This window comes from Brassica napus, chromosome C8 (genome assembly GCF_020379485.1).
Source record: "Brassica napus cultivar Da-Ae chromosome C8, Da-Ae, whole genome shotgun sequence".
Classification (NCBI taxonomy): domain Eukaryota; kingdom Viridiplantae; phylum Streptophyta; class Magnoliopsida; order Brassicales; family Brassicaceae; genus Brassica; species Brassica napus.
In genome coordinates this window covers 21,408,405-21,431,557 of record NC_063451.1, presented here as the reverse complement: position 1 = coordinate 21,431,557, position 23,153 = coordinate 21,408,405, and the positions used below count along the sequence as shown (strand labels likewise).

The window sequence follows — 23,153 nt, the reverse complement described above, 5'->3', positions numbered from 1 at the left end:
TATAAACGAATCAAATCCAATACACTAAACTTGGTTTCTTGTAAACTCGACTTTTGATCCAAATCAGCAATAAAACCCGACCCGAATTAGATCCACAAATAACCTAATACCCGACATATTTAAACCAAAAACCCGAGTTTTCCCCATTTTTTCAGAATTCTCTTCTCTGTCGAGAACATTTTTCTCTCTGAATCAATTTTCCTAAAACATGAATACTCCAAGGCGATATTCGTACGGGGTGCCATCTAGGTGCTGGTGTGGGAAGGGGGTTGTGATTTTCTATTCGAGAACAGATGAGAATCCTTACCGACGGTTCTATAGATGCGAAATTGGGTCACAGGTTCATGGTTTCGATTTGTTTAAGGATTCAAATACATAATAGTTATCTGTTCATATCGAAACTCTGTTTTGTTAAAGGCGTTGGTCATGGCTTTGATATCTTTTGTCTGAATCGATTTTTGATTAAGAGAGACGAACACGCTGTCCTGACTTTATTTTTCTTCTATGTAGCGAAAAAATGAAACCCATTTATTTAAGTGGGTTGATGAAGCTTTGGTTGATGAGTTTCAAAAGCTAGATGCAGAGCAAGGGAGAATAACAGAAGCAATTGAAGATCTGAAAACGAGTATGAAAGAGACAGTTGAAGAAGAAGTAAGGAAGCAAAAAAATTCCCTTGAATTAGGTTGTTTAGGAATCATTCTACTGTGTTTTGGTAAAGTCAAGAATGAATGAAACCAGTCTACTGGTTCTTAGTATTTTGCTTCAATCTCTTTTGTTCTTACAATGACTATGTCACATTTTATGGTTCTTACTATGGCTTTGTTTTGGTTCATTTTCGAGGGGTTTTCTCAAATCGAGTACAATGAAACTGAGAAAGAATGATGATGGCAATGTATAACAATGAAACTTAGAAGAATGATGCCAATGCTTAACAATGAAAATGAGAAAAAATCCAAACGAAATTTATCCAATTGAAAAGAGAACCTATAGTGTTTAGAAGAAAAAAACCGTACAAAGCAACCTGTGAAATTTATCCAAATGATGAGAATGCACTTTGAAATAAGCTCGCCTAGCTCGCCATCTACCGCCACTTGCAAACTTGAACAGAGCAACCTGTGACACAAAGAACCATACATCAAACACATAAACCAAGCTATAAAAACACATAAATTTACCGCCTATATAACCTCACCCCTTACCATTTGTGACTGACTATATTGGTACTTGACAAGTTGCTCTGTTGTGCCCACTAATACCACATCTACTACACTTCCGAGGCTGCTTTCTTCGTGATATTTGCGATGACCGAATTTTGTCTTCCGCAGTTTCATATCTGCGTTTTCTTTTTCTTCCAACTGATCTTCTTGTCTGTGGTGGTAAAACAATGACTTTCTTAACATCTTCTGGTATAGACCAAGCATCCTCAGGAACATCAATAGGATTTATGCTTTCTTCATAAGCTTCTCTCCAAGCTCCTGTAGTATACATCAAATCAGTCAATGTGTGTGGCTCTCTTCCAACATGAAAACCAGCTTTAATTGCGTGCCTACAAGGGATCTTCATAAGGGTGTACTTTCCACATGAACAAGTCCTTCTATCCAAATCAACTAAGCAGTCGAATTTATCACCTCTAACAAGCAATCGACCAGCACTGACAGGGTAAACTACAAATGTGGCGCCTTTCCCGATTCTCCTCTCTATTTTTTTCTCTACATCTTTAGTCAGAGGATGTTTATGCTTTGAAATCAGTTTCTTACGCTCATAAAACCATTGTGTTAACATTTCCCTGATACTGTCTAACAAAGGGATGACTGGATACTCTCTCGGTGAACGCAAAGCAGAGTTGATAGATTCAGCAGGATTGGTTGTCCTTATGTCGTATCTGTATCCAGGGAATTGACATCTAGCCCATTTTTGCACATCAGCTTCCCTAAGATAATCTCCAATTGCCGGACTGATATTACACACAGTAGCAAATGTCTTCTCAAACTCAGAAACTCGATAAGCCTTGGACGCCTTTGAAACCAACCCAGCAAGTCCTTTCCCATGGAAATATGTGACCACATTATTCAACAAATGATGAATACAAATCCCGTGTCTGGCTGATGGATACACGTTTTCAATTGCCTTAGCGATAGACCCATGTCTGTCTGAAATAAAAGCCAAATCATGATCATCTGCAATGACAACCTTAAGTTGTCTCATAAACCATTCCCAAGAACGCTCATTCTCTGAGTCGACTATTCCAAACGCAATAGGATACAAATTTGAATTTCCGTCTAAAGCCGTAGCAACCAGTAAAACTCCTTTGTATTTATTCTTCAAAAAGGTCCCATCGATCACAATAACCCGCCTCATGACTCTGTTAAATCCTCTTATCGATTGCCCAAATGCAATAAATAGGTAACGAAAGTTCTCATTTCCGTCAATCTCATAGGATGTGTGTGTACCTGGATTAGCCTCTCTCAGCATGTGCAAGTATTTTGGTATTTTCCCATAACTTCTCTCTGGAATACCTCTAACTGCACTGATCGCATATTCACGCGCATCCCATGCTAAAGATTTTGATATCTCGCATCCATGATCACTACGCATAATCTGTATGATATCATTACATTTCGGCCCTTCCTTGACGCCTACATACTTATGCATAATCAGACTGCCTATTGTTTTTGCTGAAGCAGTCTTACCCGCTTTGGTTTTGCTTGAAGGTGCGCATGTATGTTTACCGACATACTTCTTGATCATGAAATATGATGAATCCTTCAGACACTCTGCTCGAACACCCCAATTGCATGCATTATCTGCACATCTAACATACCAAAGTTGTCTATCCGTTTTGATAACCTGGTAGTCAAAGTTATGCTTCATTGCACACATCTCGAAAGTCGCCTTCAACAAAGTTTTGTTCTCAAAAAATTGTCCGACCTTAACAACATGGAGCAGAGAAAACTTTGACATTTTATGTATGTTCTCTTTTTCAGAGATCATGGTATCAGCATCATAGTCCCCATCCTCATCAACTGCGACTCCTTTCCGCTTTTCATTCTTCTTATTCCCCTGCCTCTCAGCATACACAGGAGCTGATTCGTCCCCATTGTCAAACGAGTTTCCTTTCTCTTCATGAGTACATGGATCAGCTGGCGGTTTGTTAAGATCAAAGGCTTCTTTATTCGGATTCTCAGCCTTGGCTTTACATGTTACACACAATCGAGTAGAAGCACTCTTTTGAACAAATCGAACAAAATTATGAAGCTGACGATCGTTTGCAATGATCACAGGTGGACATCCTGAAGTATTGATCAACTCAGCAGGTAGATAACTTAACTCCAAATCGGCTATGATTTCTTCTTCCATACCAAAATCCTCCAAAATCATCCTTTTTAATTCATCTAAAGTACAATTTGATTCCACTAACAATAGCCTACCCCCTTTGCCATCAGCCTCAAAAATCCATCCCGTAGTTGCACCTAATTCCCAAAGACCACATGTTGTATAGATATGCATCTAATCTAGAACAAAAGTTTCTGAAAATCAAAAGAGAAACTATGAAAAAATCATAGATTCATGAAGAAGAAAGGCAAAATCATTTTTTTTAAAAAAAAATTGACAAAGAAAATCGAGCAGAACCATTTTAGGAAGTTAGAATATTTTTAGAATATTTTGTTAACTGACTTTCCTTTATTTTCGCCAAAAACAGGTGATTTTATTAGTAGAAGACACCTTCTACAATGCGTAGAACCATGAAAATAATAAGGAATGTAATTTCTACCTTCTTTAGACGTTTGTGTAGTTTTCAGATTTCACGTTCGATAAATGTTAGAATACTTGTTAAAAGTAGAAACTGCATTTTTCAGAAACGTAGATATCTTTACAATTAGTAGAATTCGCATTCCCCATATTTAGATATTGAATCAAAAGTAGATTTTACGTTCCAAAACAAGTAGATGTACGTGTTTATTCTGGATTTTGCATTCTACTAACCCAATTTCCGTAGAAGACGATTTCTACTTTTAGTAGAACGTAAATTGGAAATTTTATTTATTAAGTTTTTGAAAAAATAAAAAATATGTCCTTCTGTATATTGGTGTTCCATTAATAGTTTATATTTTTAATAATTTTTTTGATTCATAAAACTATTTATTTTATTAAGTTTCAGAAATAAAAGGGTAAAAGAGAGATAAAATGGACAAAGTTGAATTTATACCATAGGGACAACCATTCTGTTTTTTTATTCTGTTTTGGCAATTTTCCCTAATTTTTTTTATTCTTATTATGTTGGTTATATGTTTTTTTTTTACTTTTAAACTTGTTGTTTTTACCAGACCTTTAAAATAAATATATGAAGACTTGTAGAAATAACTATAAAATGAGTGACAATTAGTATTTGAGTCTTAATGGATTTTAAACGAATATATGTATTTCTCATAAGAAGAAAATAGCGTTGGCATGTTGACATTGAGCGTATAAACTATTTTTATAAGACAAGAGGAGTGAGCAGGTGGAGATCTTGTTACCGCCTTTGTGTCTGTTGGGATTGTCTCTTGTATCTCCTGGTGTGGCTGTGTTTGTTTCTCTTTTATTTGATGGGTAATATGTAAACCAAAATCATTGTTAGTTGTATTTATTAAAGTTTATAACTTACTCTGCTTTTTTATTTAGGTAATTTCACTGATCTTGGTTGTAGTCTTCGTCTTCTTCGTAAGCATAAGTTTGTAAATTGTTAAATATTTGGCCGTGTAGTTTATATTTGTTTAGCTGGCTCAATGTATGTGTTGTTGAGTTTTAGTTGAGTTGATTGGTTTGGTATATTTGTTTTGAAGTTTATTTGTAAGATTAGACAAAAAGAGAGGTGATCATTAATGATTCGTCTTTTTTGGGATTCTAGTTTTTTGGTGTTTTGATTGTTTAAGTTATTGTGGTTTCTTTTAAACAGTAAAATAAAGATTTGTGTAAAATTAAATTGATAAGTAAGAGAGATAAATAGACGACCACAAATCTTGGGTATGAAATATTTTTGATTATTGATGTTAGCAAATTATAGATAGTAATATAAAGGAAATTATGTGTTGATTGTTTCTTACGGATCAATGAGGAGACGGATAACGACTCGAGTTGTTTCTTTGGTGAGGCCATAGCCCTGGACAGAAGGGATTTGCCCAACCACATCTGTGAGTTTAAATATCAGTTATAATATCAAAACATAATATAAACCCAGATGCAATATGATAATATACGTGGGAGTTCTAGGTTTGTGTTCGCAATCACTTGGAGATTGTCGAACAGTCTAATCTTGACTGAAGAGTTGATCTCAGGAACACCCGTGATGACTTCATCAATAATGGTTAGTGAGATGAAACGAATGAGTAATGAATGATCAGTTATCTTGTACATGCTTGAGCACCTAGAAACCTCAAAACGATCGACTTTCACAATGGAACCAGCTTTCAAAGATGGCATGTAATGATTCGCACGTCCGACGGGAGTAAACCCATGAATCACGGAATTTGCAAATAATATTATTCAACAAAGAATCATGAAATAAATTAAAATAATTATGTTAAATAAGTGTTATAGATCGAAGATTAACTTACCTTTTCATCAAGGAAGAGAACCGTGATTCTCACAAACTCTCTGTCTTTCTTGAAGTTCAGGGAATCCCAGAAGCGAGGAAGCCAGAGGCTATGCTCTGACTACTATGACCAAGACGGAGATATTCGAAGGTTGAGTGACGGATGACGAGACGCCGGCTTGACGAATTGGAGAGACAGAGATAAACATTTTCTAGATGTTGGTTAAATCTAAGAGGAATCAATGAGTTTTGTGGAGATGCAGATTGAGTTCATCAAAGATGAGAATCATATATATAGGGTTTATATAGGGGCTACAAATCAGGAACATTTATGATCAAGCGATTTAAGATGTGGACATGAAGAGTTCACCGGTGAAAAAATAGATTACGAACAGACACATGTCGCAACTCTGTAACTCAGACTTGTTTGAGACAGTGATGAAAAGAACCTAAACTCATGTTAAACGACAACAGTTTACAATATGAGAAAACTATAATTGTTGCAAACTTAAGCTTTTTTCATATAATGTGATGAATATCATTTAAAAATGAAACCTATAACGCACTTGTAGGCCCGACCCTCAGAAGAAGCCGAAGAAGCAAGAGCTTGCGACCTTCATAAATATATATTAGGTTCGACCATCAATGTACAAAGTATCATTTAGCTTATTGGTATAAATGTTGGTGTTTATATCTCAATAACCCGGGTTCGAGCCATGGATTTGACATTTTTTCACACTTTTTAAAAGCGGAGCCCACAAAACGCTGACGTGGCGCGCTGAGGAGTGAGCAAAAACTCATCTATTATAATATAGATTATATACAAAAACCTTGTACTAAAAGAAATAAATACGTTCAAAATTCAAGTATTTATTAAATATAAATGAATCCGTCTAAGTAGTTCACATAAATTTACTCGTGCGAGTTTTCTGGCCGTCCCCTGTTCAAAAACGCGGTTGCCTAGCCGCCTAGGCGTTTTCTGTTTGGAAGTTGACCGCGACGCATATGCCCAAATCAGTATAGCTAGGCGTTGATCCGCTAAGACCGTCTAATTCTCGCGTTGACAGTCTAATTCCGCCTAGACCGCCTAAGTTTTTTTTTTCGTCCGTATAAAGTTGAAACATGGTTGATTATTTTTTACTCATTATTTTGAAAGATTTTGTGTAATTATTCATTACTAAATAATTACAATTAGCTATCAAACCCAAAACAAACACATAATTATTTCATTTAGGAATTTTTTCGTACCAAACACACCATAATCTAGATGTTCGACGAATCAAAAAGAGGCCGTTTAAAATTATATATAAAAAGTTATATAATTATGTCTAAGAACATGTGTCATCATGTTTAAAATTAGCTAAATATATTACAAATATATTAAATTGTATTTAGATAAGTTGTCAGCAGGCTCGGATTGCTAGAGGTGAGTTCGTTGAGGGGTTTCTCTTTGATTTTTGTCCGCCCAATTTTGTTGATAGTTCGCTACACTGACTTTGCGTTTTGGTCGCCTTTTTTCAGTTGATTGGGAGTCGAGGCTTCCTTGTGTACTTGGCCCTCGCAAATCTTGTTTATCTCTATTTACTCGGAAGCAGCAAAAACTTCTGAACAAGGCGAGAGAGATGGATGGGGTCCCAGATTTGAGCGCTCTGTTAAAGGGGAAGCTGCAGTTACTTTCGAAGAAGTCGACTTCCGCTGGTGCATCGGAGACGACAGGATCTGAAGACGTCGGGGCTTCTAAGGAAAAGGCCCCCAGCCTAGTTGATGAGGACGTTGGTGCAGAGCCTTCTGCTTCGAGTCCTAAGAAGAAGAAAAGCGAGAAGGCGAAGAGAAATGTCACTGCAGGGCAGCAAACCACGTCTCTTGACGAGAACGCTCCCCTCGAAGAGGCCGTTTCTCCCGATAAGGCTCCCGGGGGCCCGAAGAAGAAGAAGAGGTCACGGGAGGATTCTGCCGACGACCGAGACAATGCGCCGGTAGAGGGCTGAGAAGACAACGCGGGAGATCCCGCTGATACCGATTTGACCGAACCGGTGCCTGAGAAGAGGCCAAAGAAGAAGACGAAGAAGAAATCTGTCAAGACGGAGACGCGACCATCTGTCGATGGGACTACTTCTGGTGATGTCGCCGGGAGAGGGAGTCCTTCTCTTGAAACCCCTTCAGAGAAGAGAAGAAGGGTTTCAGCGTCAGAAAGCGAACCTAGGAGCGAGTCTGCAGCGAGCGAGATGACTGCTCCTGAATCGGTAGCGAGAGGAGGTACTCGGTCTGAAGGTTCGCTTGCGAAGAGAGGGGGGGGGGTCGAGTTTCCCGATCGCGTGCAATTTTCGTACGACAAAAAGACTCCTTTGATCTTTAACCCTCTCAAGTGCGCGGAGCTGACACACCAGATCCGTGGTGGGATGAGGGAGCTACCGCCAGTAGGAGATCTTTATTTCAAAGACGAGTACATCGATGCTGCTTTCACGAGGAAGCGGGTAATGTGCTCTCCCTTTCTCCCTTTTCCACCGAAAAAGTAGGTTGAATTCTTTTGAATAATTTTACCTTGCTGTTCTGCAGAGCGACGGGGGCATGAACTACCTTGTCGAGAAGTACGACAGCACCTTGAAGCAGACAATGGTTCAACTGGGAGCTTTGGAAAAACTTACTCAGGCGAGGTTAAAAGCGATCAAGAGAGTGAGGGCTGAACACAAGAAAGTGAACGACAAGGCTGCTAAAGAGAAAGAGGTCTTTCAAGTGAAATTCGAGGAGCTCGAAGGCAAGCTCAAGTCTGATAGGGCTTCGAGGAAAGAACTCGCTTGGGAGAAGGCTCGCTAGAGTGGGCCACTATGGCTCTCGAGAAGGAGAAGGCCGAGCTTCATGAAGTGAGGGATGCTGCTGTGGAGAAGTTGATCAAGGAGAGACAACGTCTGAAGGACTCGCGAAGCCTAGAGGTTACTTGTGAGAGGGAAAGGGTCTAGGCTGCCATGACCGATTAGGAAAATCGCTGTTTTAGTCGCATCCGCGACTATCTCGCTCGTCTCGACGCCTTAGGGAAGACAAAGAACTTATATGGGCAGGCTTCGGGAATGAGGAAATGCCTCGAGATGATAAGAGATAGCGGGACGGAGATCCCACAGGAGATGAGAGCAGGAGAAGCTGCATGAGGCTGAGGCTGCTAATCTTCGCGTCAACCCGCTATCTGACAGTGATCTCGCTCTCTCTCCTCTACTTCTCCCTTCGCGGTTTGTCGATGAAAGGTTTAAGGCGTCGTTTGATACATATGGATCGAACGTGGATCTGATTGGGTCGGAGACGGCCTCTCAGCTTTTGACTTCGCGTGACGTTGTTGAGGATCAATCTGCAGGCCAGTCTGGAGAGCCGGCGGTGGACATTACTTCGGCCCCCACATAGCGGACTGCGGCTTCGGAGGAGGGGAGCCCCGAGAAAGATAATGCCTTGGTCCGGGAAGAAGGGACTAAGGACGTGGGTCCCGAAGATCCTGTTCTAGTCTCTGATACTTCTTCTGAGGGACGGGAGGAGGAGGAGGATCGAGCTGAGAAGACGCCGTCTCCGAAAGCAGACGAGGAGGAGGCATCGAGCGAGACGGAGAAAGGGAGCGCCCCGATCATCCCGTCTTCGAATCTTGATGCGGATCTTCCCGCACCTGTTCCTGACAGTATAGAGGACCCGACTGTCTTCGTAGCTGAAGACCCCCAGGATCCTCCTGTTCCAAGCGTGTTGACCGGGGATGGAAACGTCCAAGACTCTGCCGTCTGATTGTTGTTGTATTACTTAGCCTTTTTTTTTGGTTTTCTTTTGAAGTATGTCGTGGTCCTGATGGACCCCTTTGTTGTACGACTTAACATATTTTTTACCTTGTCGGCAAGTTACTGTTTGAGCGAAATTTGGATTTATATGTTGTCTTTATCTATATTTGCATTGTCTTAATTAAATCTCAAGTCTGAAAGTTCTTATAGCATGTTTGCTTAGAAACGATAGGTCCTTGATCCTTAATTCGCAAATTGACGACAAAATAACCCGCTAAGAGATTTTGGTCAATCCCGTTTTGTCGGGTTATTCAGGTATCGCGGTTCCTTGTCGCGTTTCAGTTGAGATAATGTCTAAGGACGTTATTCGATTCTCAAAGACGAGATACCGAATGGTAGAGTTAAGAGGGAAAGGTTCTTTATCCGTTTTTCCAGCGACAATCGAGTTCTGGGCGGCCAATCCCTTACCCGTTAGTCGGAAAAAGGTTTAGATTTCGCTCTTTTTGGTCGGTCAATGCGTCAGAGGCATAGGTGACGTGCGACCATTGGGTCCTTCAGCTAAGTGTCTGATCAGGACATAGCTGAATAGTGGGATGTGAGTATCCGCGTACCGCCTGTTGGCAGTACGGGAATCACTCGATGCAAAGACTGTCCTATTACTGGCAGGTTTGGTCGATCGTTCGTTGGTCGATTAGGACTAGGAAAAAGTTTTGACTTTGGTGTTTTTACAGCTGGACCGGTTAGAGCTGCCTACGTACCTCGGGTGAGGATCAAGCCATTCGTAGTTCGTTTTACCCGAGTAAAAGTGGTTGTTTGAAGCGCATTTATTCGGTCGAGTAGAAGTGACCGCGAAGGTGCATCAACTCGATTTGTTTTTTTGGTGGTGCTCATCAAAGGTCGAGTAAAGAAGCGGAGATAATGATACGCCTGTTACTTGCCTTTCCTTAGACCTCCTTATGAGTAGAAGCGGCGTAAGTGCATTGAGTTCCATGCTCGAGGCACTTCTTCTCCGCGTGATGTCTCAAGTCGATAGACGCCTAGTTTGACGACTTTGACGATCTTGTAAGGTCCTTCCCATCTGGCCCCAAGCTTGCCGGCGTTGAGTTCTTTAGTGTTTTCGAAAACTTTGCGCATGACGAGATCGCCGAGTTCAAGCGGTCTTGCTCGGACCTTTTTGGTGTAGTAGCTCTGTATTTGGTGCTGATAGTTTTGGATCCAGAGCAGAGCTTGGTCCCTTCGTTCTTCGATCTCGTCGAGGGTGTCGAGCAGCATGTCTTGTTTGAGCTCAATGTACTGGGGCATTTTCGAGCATCGGAGGCTTGTAACGTTGACCTCTGTGGGAGCCATCGCCTTGACACCGTATGCAAGGGAGAAAGGTGTTGATTTGGTCGCACCTCTTGGTGTTGTACGGTGACTCCACATGACTCCGTCGAGTTCATCGGCCCAGTGTTCCTTCTTCAAGTCTAGGTGTTTCTTGATGCCGTCAATGATAAGCTTGTTGGAGGATTCAGCCTGACCATTTCCTTGCGGGTAGCGGGGGGTCGAAGGGCTCAGTCGGATGTTCCACTTGTTGAAGAATTCCTTGAAGTTGCCCGACATAAACTGCGATCCGTTATCGGTAACAATTTCGTAAGGCAGGCCATGGCGGCAGATGATGTTCTTCCAAACAAAAACGCGGACTTCTTTGTCCGTCACTTGAGGGACAGCTTCTGTCTCGATCCAATTTGTGAAGTAGTCTGTGAGGACGAGAACGAAACGTCGTTGGCGAGAATTGGGAAGCGGGCCTATGATGTCCTTGGCCCATCGCATGAATGGATATGGCGCTGTCGTTGTGCGCAACATTTCAGTTGGGCAATGGATGCTGGGTGCGTGTCGTTGGCATTTGTCCCATTGTCTGGCGTAGGACTCGCAGTCTGTATTCATCGTTGGCCAGAAGAAACCCAGGCTCCTAACTTTAAGTGCCAAGGCTCGACCGCCTGAATGGTTGCCTCCAGCGCCCTCGTGCGTTTCGGCCATGACCAACACGGTTTCGTCGCCGTGAATGCACTTGAGGAGTACTTTGCTTGCGGTCCATTGATGGAGTTCGTGGTCCAAGACGACATAATGGGCACTATGTGTTTTTAGTCGGCGTGTTGTCCATTTGTCGGTTGGGAGTTTTCCGTTACTGAGATAATCAATAAATTCTGTTCTCCAGTTGGGGTCGGACTCTTCGGTATCCGCCATGGTGGCCTCGTGACTAGTCGAATGGTCGGTGACTGGGGCCACGATGACCGTTTGGTCGGCTTAGATGTCGATGCTTGGCCTCTCGATGCGGTGAATTGGGATGGTTCCTTTAACTTGATCGCGAAGATTACCACCAAGGGCTGCGAGGGTGTCGGCGCTGATGTTCTCTCCTCTGGGAACCTTGGTGAGCTCAAAGAATTCGAACTCACCTGCTAAGCCTTGGACCAAATTGAGGTAGGTGTCCATTCGGTTGTTGCGGGCGTCGTAATCGCCACTGAACTGGCTAGCAACTAGCTGCGAGTCGCAGTAGGCGCTTAGGCATTTAGCCTTGACGGCTTTAGCTAAGTGGAGTCCGACGATTAAAGATTCGTACTCGGCTTCGTTGTTCGACGCTGGGAAGCCAAAACTAAAAGACTATCTGATCAACTCGCCGGTCGGTGATTGCAATTGGACTCCGGCTCCTGAACCTTTGTTGGTGGAAGACCCGTCGACGTGAAGTGTCCAGTTTGGGTTTGGGAGTGCGAGGTCTTGTTCGAGTTCTAGAGCCAGCTCAACTAAAAAATCTGCCAGGACTTGAGACTTTGCTGGTGTACGGTTCTTGTAAGTGATGTCAAGCTCACCGAGCTCGATAGCCCACTTCGTTAGTCTTCTTGATCTGTTTGTGTTATGTAGTATTGTTCGGAGAGGCTGGTAGGTTAGTACCTCGACTGAATGTGACTGCAAATACGGACGGAGTTTCCTTGCTGCTTCGACTACGGCCAGGGCCATCTTCTCCAGGGTCGGGTATCGGGTTTCCGGACCGGTTATACTTCTGCTTGTGTAGAAGATCGGTTTTTGCTCGCTGCGGTATTCCTTTATGAGGACGCTACTGACTGCTGCGGGAGAGACTGCGACGTAAAGAGATAAGACATCCCCAACATCCGGCTTGGTGAGTACAGGCGGCGTAGTCAGATATTGTTTGAGTTGAGTAAATGCTTCTTCGCACTTCTCGTCCCAGGTAAACTTCTTATTTCCACGCAAGAGGTGATAGAACAGTAGGCACTTGTCGGTAGATCAAGAGATGAATCGATTGAGTGCAGCAATCCGGCCCATGAGCCTTTGGACTTCTCTGCTATTTTTCGGACACGGGAGGTACAGGAACGCCAAGATCTGCTTTGGGTTGGCTTCGATCCCCTGTTGTGTTACGATGTAACAGAGAAATTCACCTGAGGAAACTCCGAAGGTGCATTTTGCCGGGTTTAGTTTCATGATGTACTTGTTGAGAGTTACGAAACAATCTCGTAGATGGCCGAGGTGGTAGGCGACACACAGCGACTTAACGAGCACGTCATCGATGTATACTTCCATGGTGTCGCCGAGCTTATCTGCGAACATTCGATTCACGAGCCGTTGCTAAGTCGCTCCCGCGTTCATCAGGCAGAATGGCATGACTTTGTAACAGTAGGTTCTCCTATCTGTGATAAATGCTGTTTTCTCGCAATCGTCAGGATGCATCATGATCTGGTTGTATCCGGAGAATGCGTCCATGAACGTGAGCATCTTGTTTCCGACTGTGGATTTGACTAGGCGGTCGATATTGGGAAGAGGGTAGCTGTCCTTCGGACAAGCTTTATTTAGGTCAGTGAAGTCGACGCAGATGTGCCACTTCCTATTCTTCTTCTTGACCACCACTTGATTTGCTAACCATTCAGGGTAGCGTACCTCAGTGATTGAGTCGGCACCGAGTAACCGCTCAACTTCTTCGTTTACAGCCTTCGACCTATCAGGGCCTAGCTTACGTCTCTTTTGTCGGATGAGCTTGAAGGTTGGGTCAACGTTAAGCTCATGCGTCACTATTGCTGGATCGATATCCTTCATATCCGACATGGACCACGCGAACGTAGATACGTTCTCCTTGAGGAAGTTGAGAATCGACTGTTGCATATTGTCAGATAGATATGCGCCGACACGTGCGGTCCTGCTTGGGTCTGTAAAGTCGATGGGTAACTCGAGAACTTCTTCCTTCTGAGGACAGACTTTAGCGATCGGGGGAGAGACAGAGTTGACGGGCAGAGAAGAACGTTGGAGCTTAACAGTCGCGATCAGTAGGTCTCGTGCGGCCTGCTGATCTCCTCCTAATGTTTTAATTGTGCCGTCTGTTCCCGGGAACTTGATGCACTGGTGATAGGTGGATGGGACTGCCTGCATCGAGTGTATCCATGGGGTCCCAAGGATCGCATGATAAGGCGCCTTCGTGCTGACGACAACAAATTTAACCGTTCGAGTAACTCCGCTGGCACGTACTGGGAGATGGATCGTTCCTAGTATTGTTTCAGAAGAGTCGTTGAATCCAGTTAATGTCGCGGATGATGCCTTGATATCGTTGAGGTCGATGCCCATCTTTTGGAGTGTTCCTCGAAAAATAAGGTCGACGGAGCTTCCCGTGTCGATGAGTACTTTTGTGACATCGTACTCCCCAATCCCTAGGACGACAAGAAGGGGGTCATTATGGGGGATATGAATCCCAGCGGTGTCATTAGGCGAGAAGGTTATCGGAGGGTGATTTGGTGACTTAGTCGGCCACCTCTGCGATGTCGCGGCTTGCCTGCGGTAATCATTGACAGAGCGAACAGAATTACCGCAAGGAGGGAGCCGCCCATGATGACGTTTAGTTGCGGCCTCGAGTGTACCCTATTGGAGTTTAAAAAGGCGTGCAGGTCAGCGGATGCATTGTCGTCGTTTTGCGACAGCGTAGAACTGCATGGCGTCTTAGTTCGTTCTAACTGTCTCTAAAGGTCTATCGGCTTCGAGCGGTTGAGGAGAACGCGTAGATCACACATGTTGGCATTGAGCTTGTCTCGAAGATCGCTGCCCAAATGTTTCGGACGCCGTTTGGGGACGGGATCGCTGGTCAGGTCACCTTTTCAGGCTCGAGCTTTCGCTTAAGTATATCTCTCTCCGGATGAAGGTGCGTCATCATTTTTGTCATCGGATGATAGAGCTTGTTGAGATTCTATAACCTCTATGCGCCTGCGGTTCGTCGGTTGTTCTTCGTCAGCAAAAGAGTCGTTGTTACCATCATCCTTTAGAGCCTTATCCTCGTCCTGTGGTCATTTTTCGTTTTGTCGGCCTTTGCCGGTTGTCTTGCGCTGGGCTCTTCTTTCCTTATTTTTGCTTTAACTTTTGCCATTTTTGGGCTTAGCTTTTAGAGGCTCGACTTTGAAGTCGCCGTTGCCGAGAGACGAGAGATAGTGTGCGTAGAGTGATTTGCACTCTGTCGTGTCGTGTCCTTTGGCGTCGTGATATTTGCAATGCTTGGTGAGATCAACGGTTCTGGAAGGACCCGTTGTTAGGTCAGGTTGGGTTGTGCAGACATCATTAGTTGGCTCGTCGGGCGAGTCGAGCTCTTTGACCCACTTGTTCCATCCTTCTCCTCGGACCACCATGTTCGAGACTGGTACGTTGTTCTCGTCGACGATATACATAAAACCGTTCTTACGGTTGTTCTTGTCGCTAGGGGCATGCTGACGCGGTTCTGCCCGAGTGTGAGCGGTTTTGGTCGCTGGAGGTTTCGCTGCGTTCAGCCTACTGATGATCGCCTTTGTATCCTCTTCCATTCGGATGATGTTGTGAGAGCAAGCGATGGCATCTTGGAGCGAGGTGGTTGGGTTTTGGTATAAGTCCTCACGAAACTTGGAGCGGACCCATAAGGTGTTCATCAGGGTGTCGATGGCGATGTCATCTGGGATCGCGATCCTTAAGACTACTACTTTGAATTTTTCCATGTAGTCGCGGAGGCTGTGACCTTGAGTTTGCGATAGGTTCCATAGACTAGAAGCAGTAGCGCTGCGCTTTGTAAACATAATGTATGTCTTGAAGAATGCTGCTGATAGATCGCGGAAGCTACTGATCGAGTTCTCTTCAAGTTGAGTGAACCAGGTTAGGGCCTGCTCGTGGAGGGTCTCGACAAACAGTTGACAGTAGCCAGCGTCCCTTTCTTCGTCGGAAAGACGAGCCCGTGCCATTGTGATGTTGAAAGCTGTCATGTGTTCGACGGGGTCTCCTTCGGGCTTGTACTCCGAAAGGCGCAACTTCTCTATTTTTCTGAGTTGTACGTCGGTTAGTGTACTGGTGAAAGGGGTTCGGGAGGTTGCAGTGAGCACACTCTCGATTTGCGGAGCCGCACTAGTAGCTTGATGGATCTTCGAACTTATCTGCTGAAAGTTGAGTTTGAGTTCGGCGATATCACGTATGGTCGCGAGATCTGGTCCGATCTGAGGAGCGTCAGCGGGGAGAGGTTCGTTAGGCTCTGATTCATCTGAAATGTGGTCGTCGCCCATCGCTGTAGGGTTTGTGTTGAAGAGGCGACAGCGGATCAGTTGAGGACGGCTCGTTTGGCCGTCAGGAGCAGTGAATGCTGCGACCAGAGCATCAAGCTGTTCGTTGGTCATTTTTTGAACTTCGTCTTGTTGAGCGAATCGCGCCATGACGGAGCTCATGAAATCTGCGGGGATTGGTGGCGCGGCTTCAGGCGTAGGAGTCAGTTCTTCGCCTGAAGCACCGAACGTGGTGTCGTCTTGAGCCATGTAGAGAATCTAGAAACGTTGCTTTATTCCTGCCCCACGGTGGGCGCCAATTGTTTGTACGGGGTTCAGTCGACTAGATTGAAAGAACTCGAAGGTGGGATGAATAAAGACGTTTTATTAGATCTGACCAAGGGATTACAAGAGTGACAAAGAGGATAAGGAGACATGACGATGCTCAGGGAGTTAACCGGGAAGGTACAAAGCGGTGAGAGATAAAGAGAGACTAAAACCCTAGATCTAGCCGCTCCGTATGTGAGTGTAAAGTGTCGATCCCCTTCTTGTTGTTGCCTCCTCTCCCTTTATAAGCTCTCCGTCCTCGTATGCCCTAATCCGAATGTGTCTTCTTGGGCCTTATCCAAGAAGGCCGAGTATATGGGCCTTCGGGGAGTCCCTTCAAGCCATATACTTTTAATCGGCTTCGGCTTCGTCGTCGGCTAAAAGCATTCTAGGGCCGAGCCGATGAATCTTCTCGCCGAGCCGAGTAAACTCCTCGCTTAGCGGGCTAGACCTTGTTATTTGATGGGCCTTGTGGAGGGATGTAATCCATCTTCTACGTCTCTCCAATGTGATAATGAAGTTCTTATACCTTTTTTTCTTTTGTTTGTGTGTGCAGGCAAAGTTTGAATTGAAGAAAACTTTAACTATGGTGATAGTCTTTTCTCTCACAGCACCTGTAGAAATCGGGATTGGTATTGGAATCGCCGAGATTTACTACAAGAATGGCCCGACCACGTTGATACTGTCCGGTTTCTTACACGCTGCAGCCGCCGGAATGTTGTTGTTCATGGCTGGGGTCACTGGTTACAACCTCAAACCTCATAGTACTCTTCACATGTTAAAAGCTTTAGGTTTTGTCCTCATCGTGTTGACGTAGGGTGGGGGTTCGAATTACCCATTCAGGGTCTCTCCTCATCCTTCCTCCACTCTATTACTTATGTCTCTTTCTCAACCATGTAACCAAAGAAAATAAGTTTTATTCGACCAATATACTTATTTTCAATACAAAATTGTAAAATTCTAATCTCTTTTTATGAAAAGTGATTGATTTTGTTCAACTCTTAGCTCCTTTGCTAGCTTCTGCATCCTGTGTTAGTATTAGTAACCCATACCCTACCATTAAAACACAGCTGTATAACAAATATATCAAAGGGGCATCAAGTTGAAAATAGGTCAAGGATTCCTTGTAAGGCTTGGCTTGGCTCGTGAGAAAGTACCATATTGCTTAATCTCATAGTGTAGATTTAAGATGTGACATGGAATTTTTAATGAAGTTACATAGTTTTGTTCGATTGGTCGTAATAGATTGTTGACGTGGCAACACCACTTGCCAAAAATTCAGTCTTTTTTATATAAAGAAGATAATGGTTTAATTCACCGACCTGCTTTTGAATTTAATAATATATATTATTCTGAACCATTTTGTAGTTTTTATATCAGTGACCTCAATATAATTTATACCAAATGAAACCCGCAAATATAATCACGAAAAATGTCAATTAAAGCATCAACTTTGAAATTTGATTGAAAAAACATGAACTTTTTTTTTTATAAATCATAAATAAAAATTAACTTTCTATCAATATCACTAAGTTTAAGTTATATATAAATATTAATTTATAATTATAATTAATAATAGTTAAATTTAATTATTAGCTCCTTTGCTAGCTTCTACATCCTGTGTTAGTATTAGTAAACCATATTCTACCATTAAAGCACAACTATATAACAAATATATCAAAGGGGCATCAAGTTGAAAAGGTCAGGGATGCTCCTTGTACATGCAAGAGTAAACAAGCAACACATGCTTACTTGCAAGTTCAGGTTTAAAACAATATAGTAAAGAAAAAGACCTAAAACAATTCATGACCATATTAACTTCCAGGTTAAAAACGATAGCTAAAGTAAAGGAACATACCCACTATCAACGGCATAAAAGGATTAAGCTGGCAAATTGAGATTATTACACAACATATATAAACTGGAATTATCAACGGCAAACATATGAGTTACTTACAGTAGCTAAGCATTAAGCAACAAAACAAAGGGCAAGAAAGAACCATAAGAGTCATTGGCATTGCATCTTAACACACTCAAAAACATCTTGATGATCAGACAGAACCAAAGGTAAGCCAACAACCATCTTCAGATACTTCCAAGAAATCTCCAGGTAAGATTATGGGAAAATTATAGGTATTTTTGAATACTTTCGGGGGTTTTGAGTATTTTTGGGGTCTTTAGGTACAATTTGAGGTATTTTAGGTTTTTTTGGGTCCCAAATACCTTAACCGATCCAAATCCATTACTTATCCAAAAATTAAATGTATTATAGTTGTAGACATGAACCGACCCGACCCTGAATCAAAAATATTCAAGTAGCTAACTAGGTCTAAATGTTACCCGATAGAAAGCGACCCAAGGAGTCGAATGTCCAGACTTAAGTTTAATCAAAAGTTAAATATTTTTAACAAAAACTAAGAAAAATATTCATTCTCTTTGTTTTAGTTGAGTATCCATCTAAAACTAAGATGTGGTACTATTTTCTAGTTCTCCTAAAGAGTTTGATATGGTATTGTTGATTTTCTATCACTTAAACATATAGATAAAAGTTAATGTGTATAGTAACAAAAATGTATATCATCATTTTATTCATTAAAATTTGATTCAACTAAAACAAAGAGAATGAATATTTTCTAGTTCTCCTAAAGAGTTTGATATGGTATTGTTGATTTCTATCACTTAAACATATGGATAAAAGTTAATGTGTATAGTAACAAAAATGTATATCATCATTTTATTCATTAAAATTTGATTTAAGTTTTTATGCTATGCTCATCATTAACAATATTCGTGCTGAAATTTTGAGTTATTAAAAGAAAATCAAGAGAGTTGGTGAAACCTTCTATTTCGCTCAGCGGCTCTCAGTACCCTTCTTATATAAATAACAGAGTTACCGAGACGACGACTCCCTCTCTTCTGAAATTCAATTTGGGGGACACTCTCGATCATATTCAATCGAGTGACAGAAGCGCGATGGAGGTGGTTGCAACGTGGTGGAGAGATGATAGGAACTTCATCTCGGATAGAGAGGCTGTGGCTCCGCCGGTTCAGATGCTTCTGTAAATTTATGAGAATTAACGAGAGTTTATGAGAATTATTTGAGAGATTTTGGTGAAGAACTAAGAGAGATATGTGAGGGAATCCAAGAGAGAGATAAGAATATTTGAGGAACATTTTTCCTTAGATTTATTTAGTGTATACAATAGTTACATAAATAGATCTAGCAATGAGAATAAGACAATGAGAATGAATAAACAAATGAAGATGAATAAACTAATGAAGACCAGATCTGAGGAAGTCACTTTCGGATAGTGACAACTCTCTTCTCTATTCCTTCCTTAGCATATCATGTGACTTTGGCTTGTTTCCACACTCCAACAGCTCTATCCAGTTGCCTCCACTTGTTTAAATTCGTCCAAGACTTCAGGCAAGATATTTAAATCAGTCTCACACCTTTCCTTGCTTCAGTTTTCCTGTCTATAATTTCCTGTTCACGATTTCATGTCTATGATTTTCTGTCCATGATTTCCTGTCCATGATCCCCTGTCCATGATCAATCAGGTTCTTCATGTCTTTACTCTTGCTCTTTATTCTCTTCATGTCAATACTCCCCCTCAAGCTTGACCATAGGGACTTGGTCATGCTTGGAAACCATGAAGCATTCCCTCATTAAAACTTTTACTTGGAAAAACCACTTGGGATAAAAACCAAGCAAAGGAAAAAGAGTAGAACACTTCGTGACAAGAGGATCAGTGACGAGAGAGTTGATATCTTGCATATTTCTAATGTTTTATCCATTCACCCATGTGCATTTTGATCATATAGATTAAGATTTAGCCATGTTTAGGTTGCATTTTGCATACATGAGTCCTTATCAGGTATTGGAGTACCACATGGAGTTCTTGGAGACATTTGGGTGCAATTGGAGTCCAAAAGAAGTGTTCAAAGTGATCATTGGGCGAGCACCTTACCGGAGCGACCAGTCCGGAGCGACACCGTCAAGTCGCTCTGATCTCCCTATCAGAGCGACCTTACCAGAGCGACAAGGAAGAGTCACTCGCGTTTTGGTCACCCGGAGATGCGAGAACGATTCCGGAGCGACCTCTCGCAGCGACACAGCGAGGTCGCTCCCGAAGCATGGAGCGACTACTCGGAGCGACGAGCGGAGGTCGCTCGCGTTTTCATGTCCGGAGCGACCTCTCGCAGCGACACAGCGAGGTCGCTCCCGAAGCATGGAGCGACTACTCGGAGCGACGAGCGGAGGTCACTCGCGTTTTCATCACTTGGGAACGCGAGAACGAGTCCGGAGCGACCTCTCGCAGCGACACAGTGAGGTCGCTCCCGAAGTATGGAGCGACTACTCGGAGCGACGAGCGGAGGTCGCTCCGCGTCTTATTTCTGCTCGAACTTATGATTTCTCAAGGGCCTTTTGGTCATTTCATGATGCACGTTTTTATTTTCTAAACCTTTGTTTTAATACTCTGTAAGCCACCATGAGGCAGATCATCTTTGTTCTTAAGAAAAACCACCAAAAACTCTTGGAAAGTCATCTCTTGAATGAATTGATCAGTTTTGTTATTGAAATTCTGTGTTCTTATATTTATTTTCTTTGTGTTTCTCTACATGATTAATCTGAAATCCAACATGGGTTTAAGAGGAATCATGGAGATTAGTGAGTAATCCCCCTTTGAATTCATGGGTTAGGGAGATTAAGGGTGATTAGGTTAGAGCTAGGATGTTTTAGTGTAGATCATTCATATTTCCTTGCTAGCAGAGTGAACCTAATGCATCTTCTGAGTTGGCCACTCAGTTGTTGATTCTTAGGCATTTCTCACCCGAAAGGTGTTCGAGGAAATGCCCGAGACAACTCTTCCTAGCTTTTAGCATACTTTGCCAAAGACATTTGTTGTTAGAGGTGCTAAGATAGCCATTGGACTTGCTAGTTATGATTACTTTCATATTATTCAACCAAAGACATTTGATGCTTGGATTGTGTTAGTAAATGAACATTCATCTAGACATAGAGTTTGTTTAGGATTGTGTCTAAGCTTAAGGTTGATAGTTTGATTGATCGTTTGCCATCCTTAGTTCGAAACTTGATCACCCGATGTCTAATCCCTATATCCATGAGTTCTCTTTTCCCATAGTTAAGAGAGTATCATTTAGTTATCCTTTTAGTTAGTTATAGTTTAAAAACCCTTTTAAAAACCATTGGTTGCACTTAGATTAAGTGATTACTTGCATTCTCGGTGCTTTCACATCTCTCAGAACTGGTTCGACAATCATTTATACTACAACATTTGTCTTAGGAGCCTTGAAAACTCCTAACATCAAATTGGCGCCGTTGCCAAATTCTGAGTAGATTTAAACATTGAGATTTAGTCAATTGCTTGAGACTAAGTCATTTTTATTTTCTTTTGTTACTGACTCTTTTTCACCTCCTCTTATTCTACAGGTGTATGAACTTGCGGAGCAACGGTCCATCAAACCTAGTTCCACGAGCTGCAGACATCAGAGCTTTAGAGAGAGAGTGTGCTAGAAAGAAAAGAGAAGAAGAGCAACAGGCTCAACTGCAAAGACTGAACACTGATATGGGAGACGTTCATCAGCATGATGCAGGCGTCAATGGCGCTAATAACAATGCTCCAGCTAACCAACAGCGAGCAGCTCGCCCCATTGGCACTTACGATCGCCCCAACATTCATGGTCATAGATTGGGAATCCGAGCACCCGCTGTGGCAGCCAACAACTTTGAGATCAAATCAGGACTCCTCAACGTGATCGAGAACAACAAGTATCATGGCTTGGCTCTAGAGGATCCATTTGATCACTTGGACAGGTTCGACAGCTACTGTGGGTTGTCAAAAACCAATGGTGTGTCCGAAGACGCCTTAAAGCTCAAGCTATTCCCTTTCTCTTTGGGGGATAAGGCACGTCAGTGGGAGAAGTCTCTACCCAGCGACTCTATCACCACTTGGGATGATTGCAAGAGAGCATTCTTGGAGAAGTTCTTCTCTACTTCAAGAACTGCTAAGCTGAGAAATGAGATTTCCAGCTTTCAACAGAAGGGCTTGGAAGGATTCAGTGAAGCCTGGGAGAGATTCAAGGGCTACCAAGCTCAATGCCCACACCATGGTTTCTCTAAGGAGAGTTTGCTGAGCACATTCTACCGTGGTGCTCTTCCTAAGTACAGGGCCAGACTGGATACAGCTAGCAATGGGTTCTTCTTGGGGAGAACTGAGGAGGATGCAGAGGAGCTGGTTGACAACATGGTTAAAAGTGATGCAGTCTACAGTGGAGACCACGACAGAGGTAGTAGAACAGATGATAAGCAGACGAGGAAGGAGTTGAAGGCTCTACAAGATAAGATAGACATCCTCATTGCTGACAAAGCTACCCAAGAGCAGCTGCACTTTGTTGGCAACCCAAGCCAAGAGACACCAGTTGTTGTCCATGAAGTTGAGGGTTTGGAAGGTCAGGAAGAGCTGTGTTTCATCAACAACAATGGTAGCTGGTACAAGAAAGAGCCCAACTTTCAGTACAACAACTACCAACAGAAATCCTATTCCAACAACCAACAGAGTGGTTATCAGCCTCGGAATAATCAGCAAGGCAGCTATCAACCTCAGCAAAACCCTCCTCCTGGTTTCAACAACAAGGGCAACCATTCTTCCCAACAGCAATCTAATCCCTCTACCTCAACTCCTCAGGTCAACACCACTGAAGCTCTACTGAAACAAATCCTGGAGTCTCAAACAAGAAGTGAGAAGCATGTTGGCTATGAGTTGAAGAACCTTCACTCAAAGATTGATGGGAGCTACAATGAGCTCAACAACAAGTTCAGAGCTTTGGAGAACCAGTTTGCTGCCATGAACACTCAACAAAATCGCCAACAAGGTTCTCTACCTGGAAAATCTGAGCAAAACCCAAAGGAAACCATGAAATCTATCACTCTCAGGAGTGGTAAGGAGTTACCTCAGAGAACTCTCA

General features: G+C 42.8%; 3 protein-coding genes and 1 non-coding gene across 4 annotated transcripts; all 4 read right to left on the bottom strand.

Moving 5' to 3' along the window:
- Nucleotides 1-945: 945 nt before the first annotated feature.
- LOC111208912 lies at nt 946-3,581 on the bottom strand. Its single transcript, XM_048765919.1, has 2 exons — nt 1,200-3,581; nt 946-1,113 (listed from the first exon to the last, which is right to left on the bottom strand). The coding sequence occupies exon 1, from the start codon at nt 3,505-3,507 to the stop codon at nt 1,213-1,215; it is 2,295 nt and encodes a 764-aa protein (XP_048621876.1). The 5' UTR covers nt 3,508-3,581; the 3' UTR covers nt 946-1,113; nt 1,200-1,212.
- A 9,352-nt stretch (nt 3,582-12,933) lies between these two features.
- LOC106360233 lies at nt 12,934-14,497 on the bottom strand. Its single transcript, XM_013799819.1, has 2 exons — nt 14,441-14,497; nt 12,934-14,211 (listed from the first exon to the last, which is right to left on the bottom strand). Exons 1-2 carry the CDS (start codon nt 14,495-14,497, stop codon nt 12,934-12,936), a joined length of 1,335 nt encoding a protein of 444 aa, XP_013655273.1.
- Nucleotides 14,498-14,696: 199 nt separating this feature from the next.
- On the bottom strand, nt 14,697-16,106 carry LOC106360221. The gene has a single exon (XM_013799811.1). It carries the CDS (start codon nt 16,104-16,106, stop codon nt 14,697-14,699), a length of 1,410 nt encoding a protein of 469 aa, XP_013655265.1.
- A 6,089-nt stretch (nt 16,107-22,195) lies between these two features.
- On the bottom strand, nt 22,196-22,302 carry LOC125592096. The gene has a single exon (XR_007327946.1). It is a non-coding gene; the product is annotated as a small nucleolar RNA R71 (small nucleolar RNA).
- Nucleotides 22,303-23,153: the final 851 nt, after the last annotated feature.

Excerpts from the sequence above, each read along its gene's own strand:
- LOC111208912 (XM_048765919.1), bottom strand. The coding sequence starts at position 3,507 with ATGCATATCTATACAACATGTGGTCTTTGGGAATTAGGTGCAACTACG.
- LOC106360221 (XM_013799811.1), bottom strand. The coding sequence starts at position 16,106 with ATGGCTCAAGACGACACCACGTTCGGTGCTTCAGGCGAAGAACTGACT.
- LOC106360233 (XM_013799819.1), bottom strand. The coding sequence starts at position 14,497 with ATGACGCACCTTCATCCGGAGAGAGATATACTTAAGCGAAAGCTCGAG. Across the intron at positions 14,212-14,440 it reads GAAAGCTCGAGCCTGAAAAG|GGTACACTCGAGGCCGCAAC; the intron begins GTGACCTGACCA and ends AAACTCCAATAG.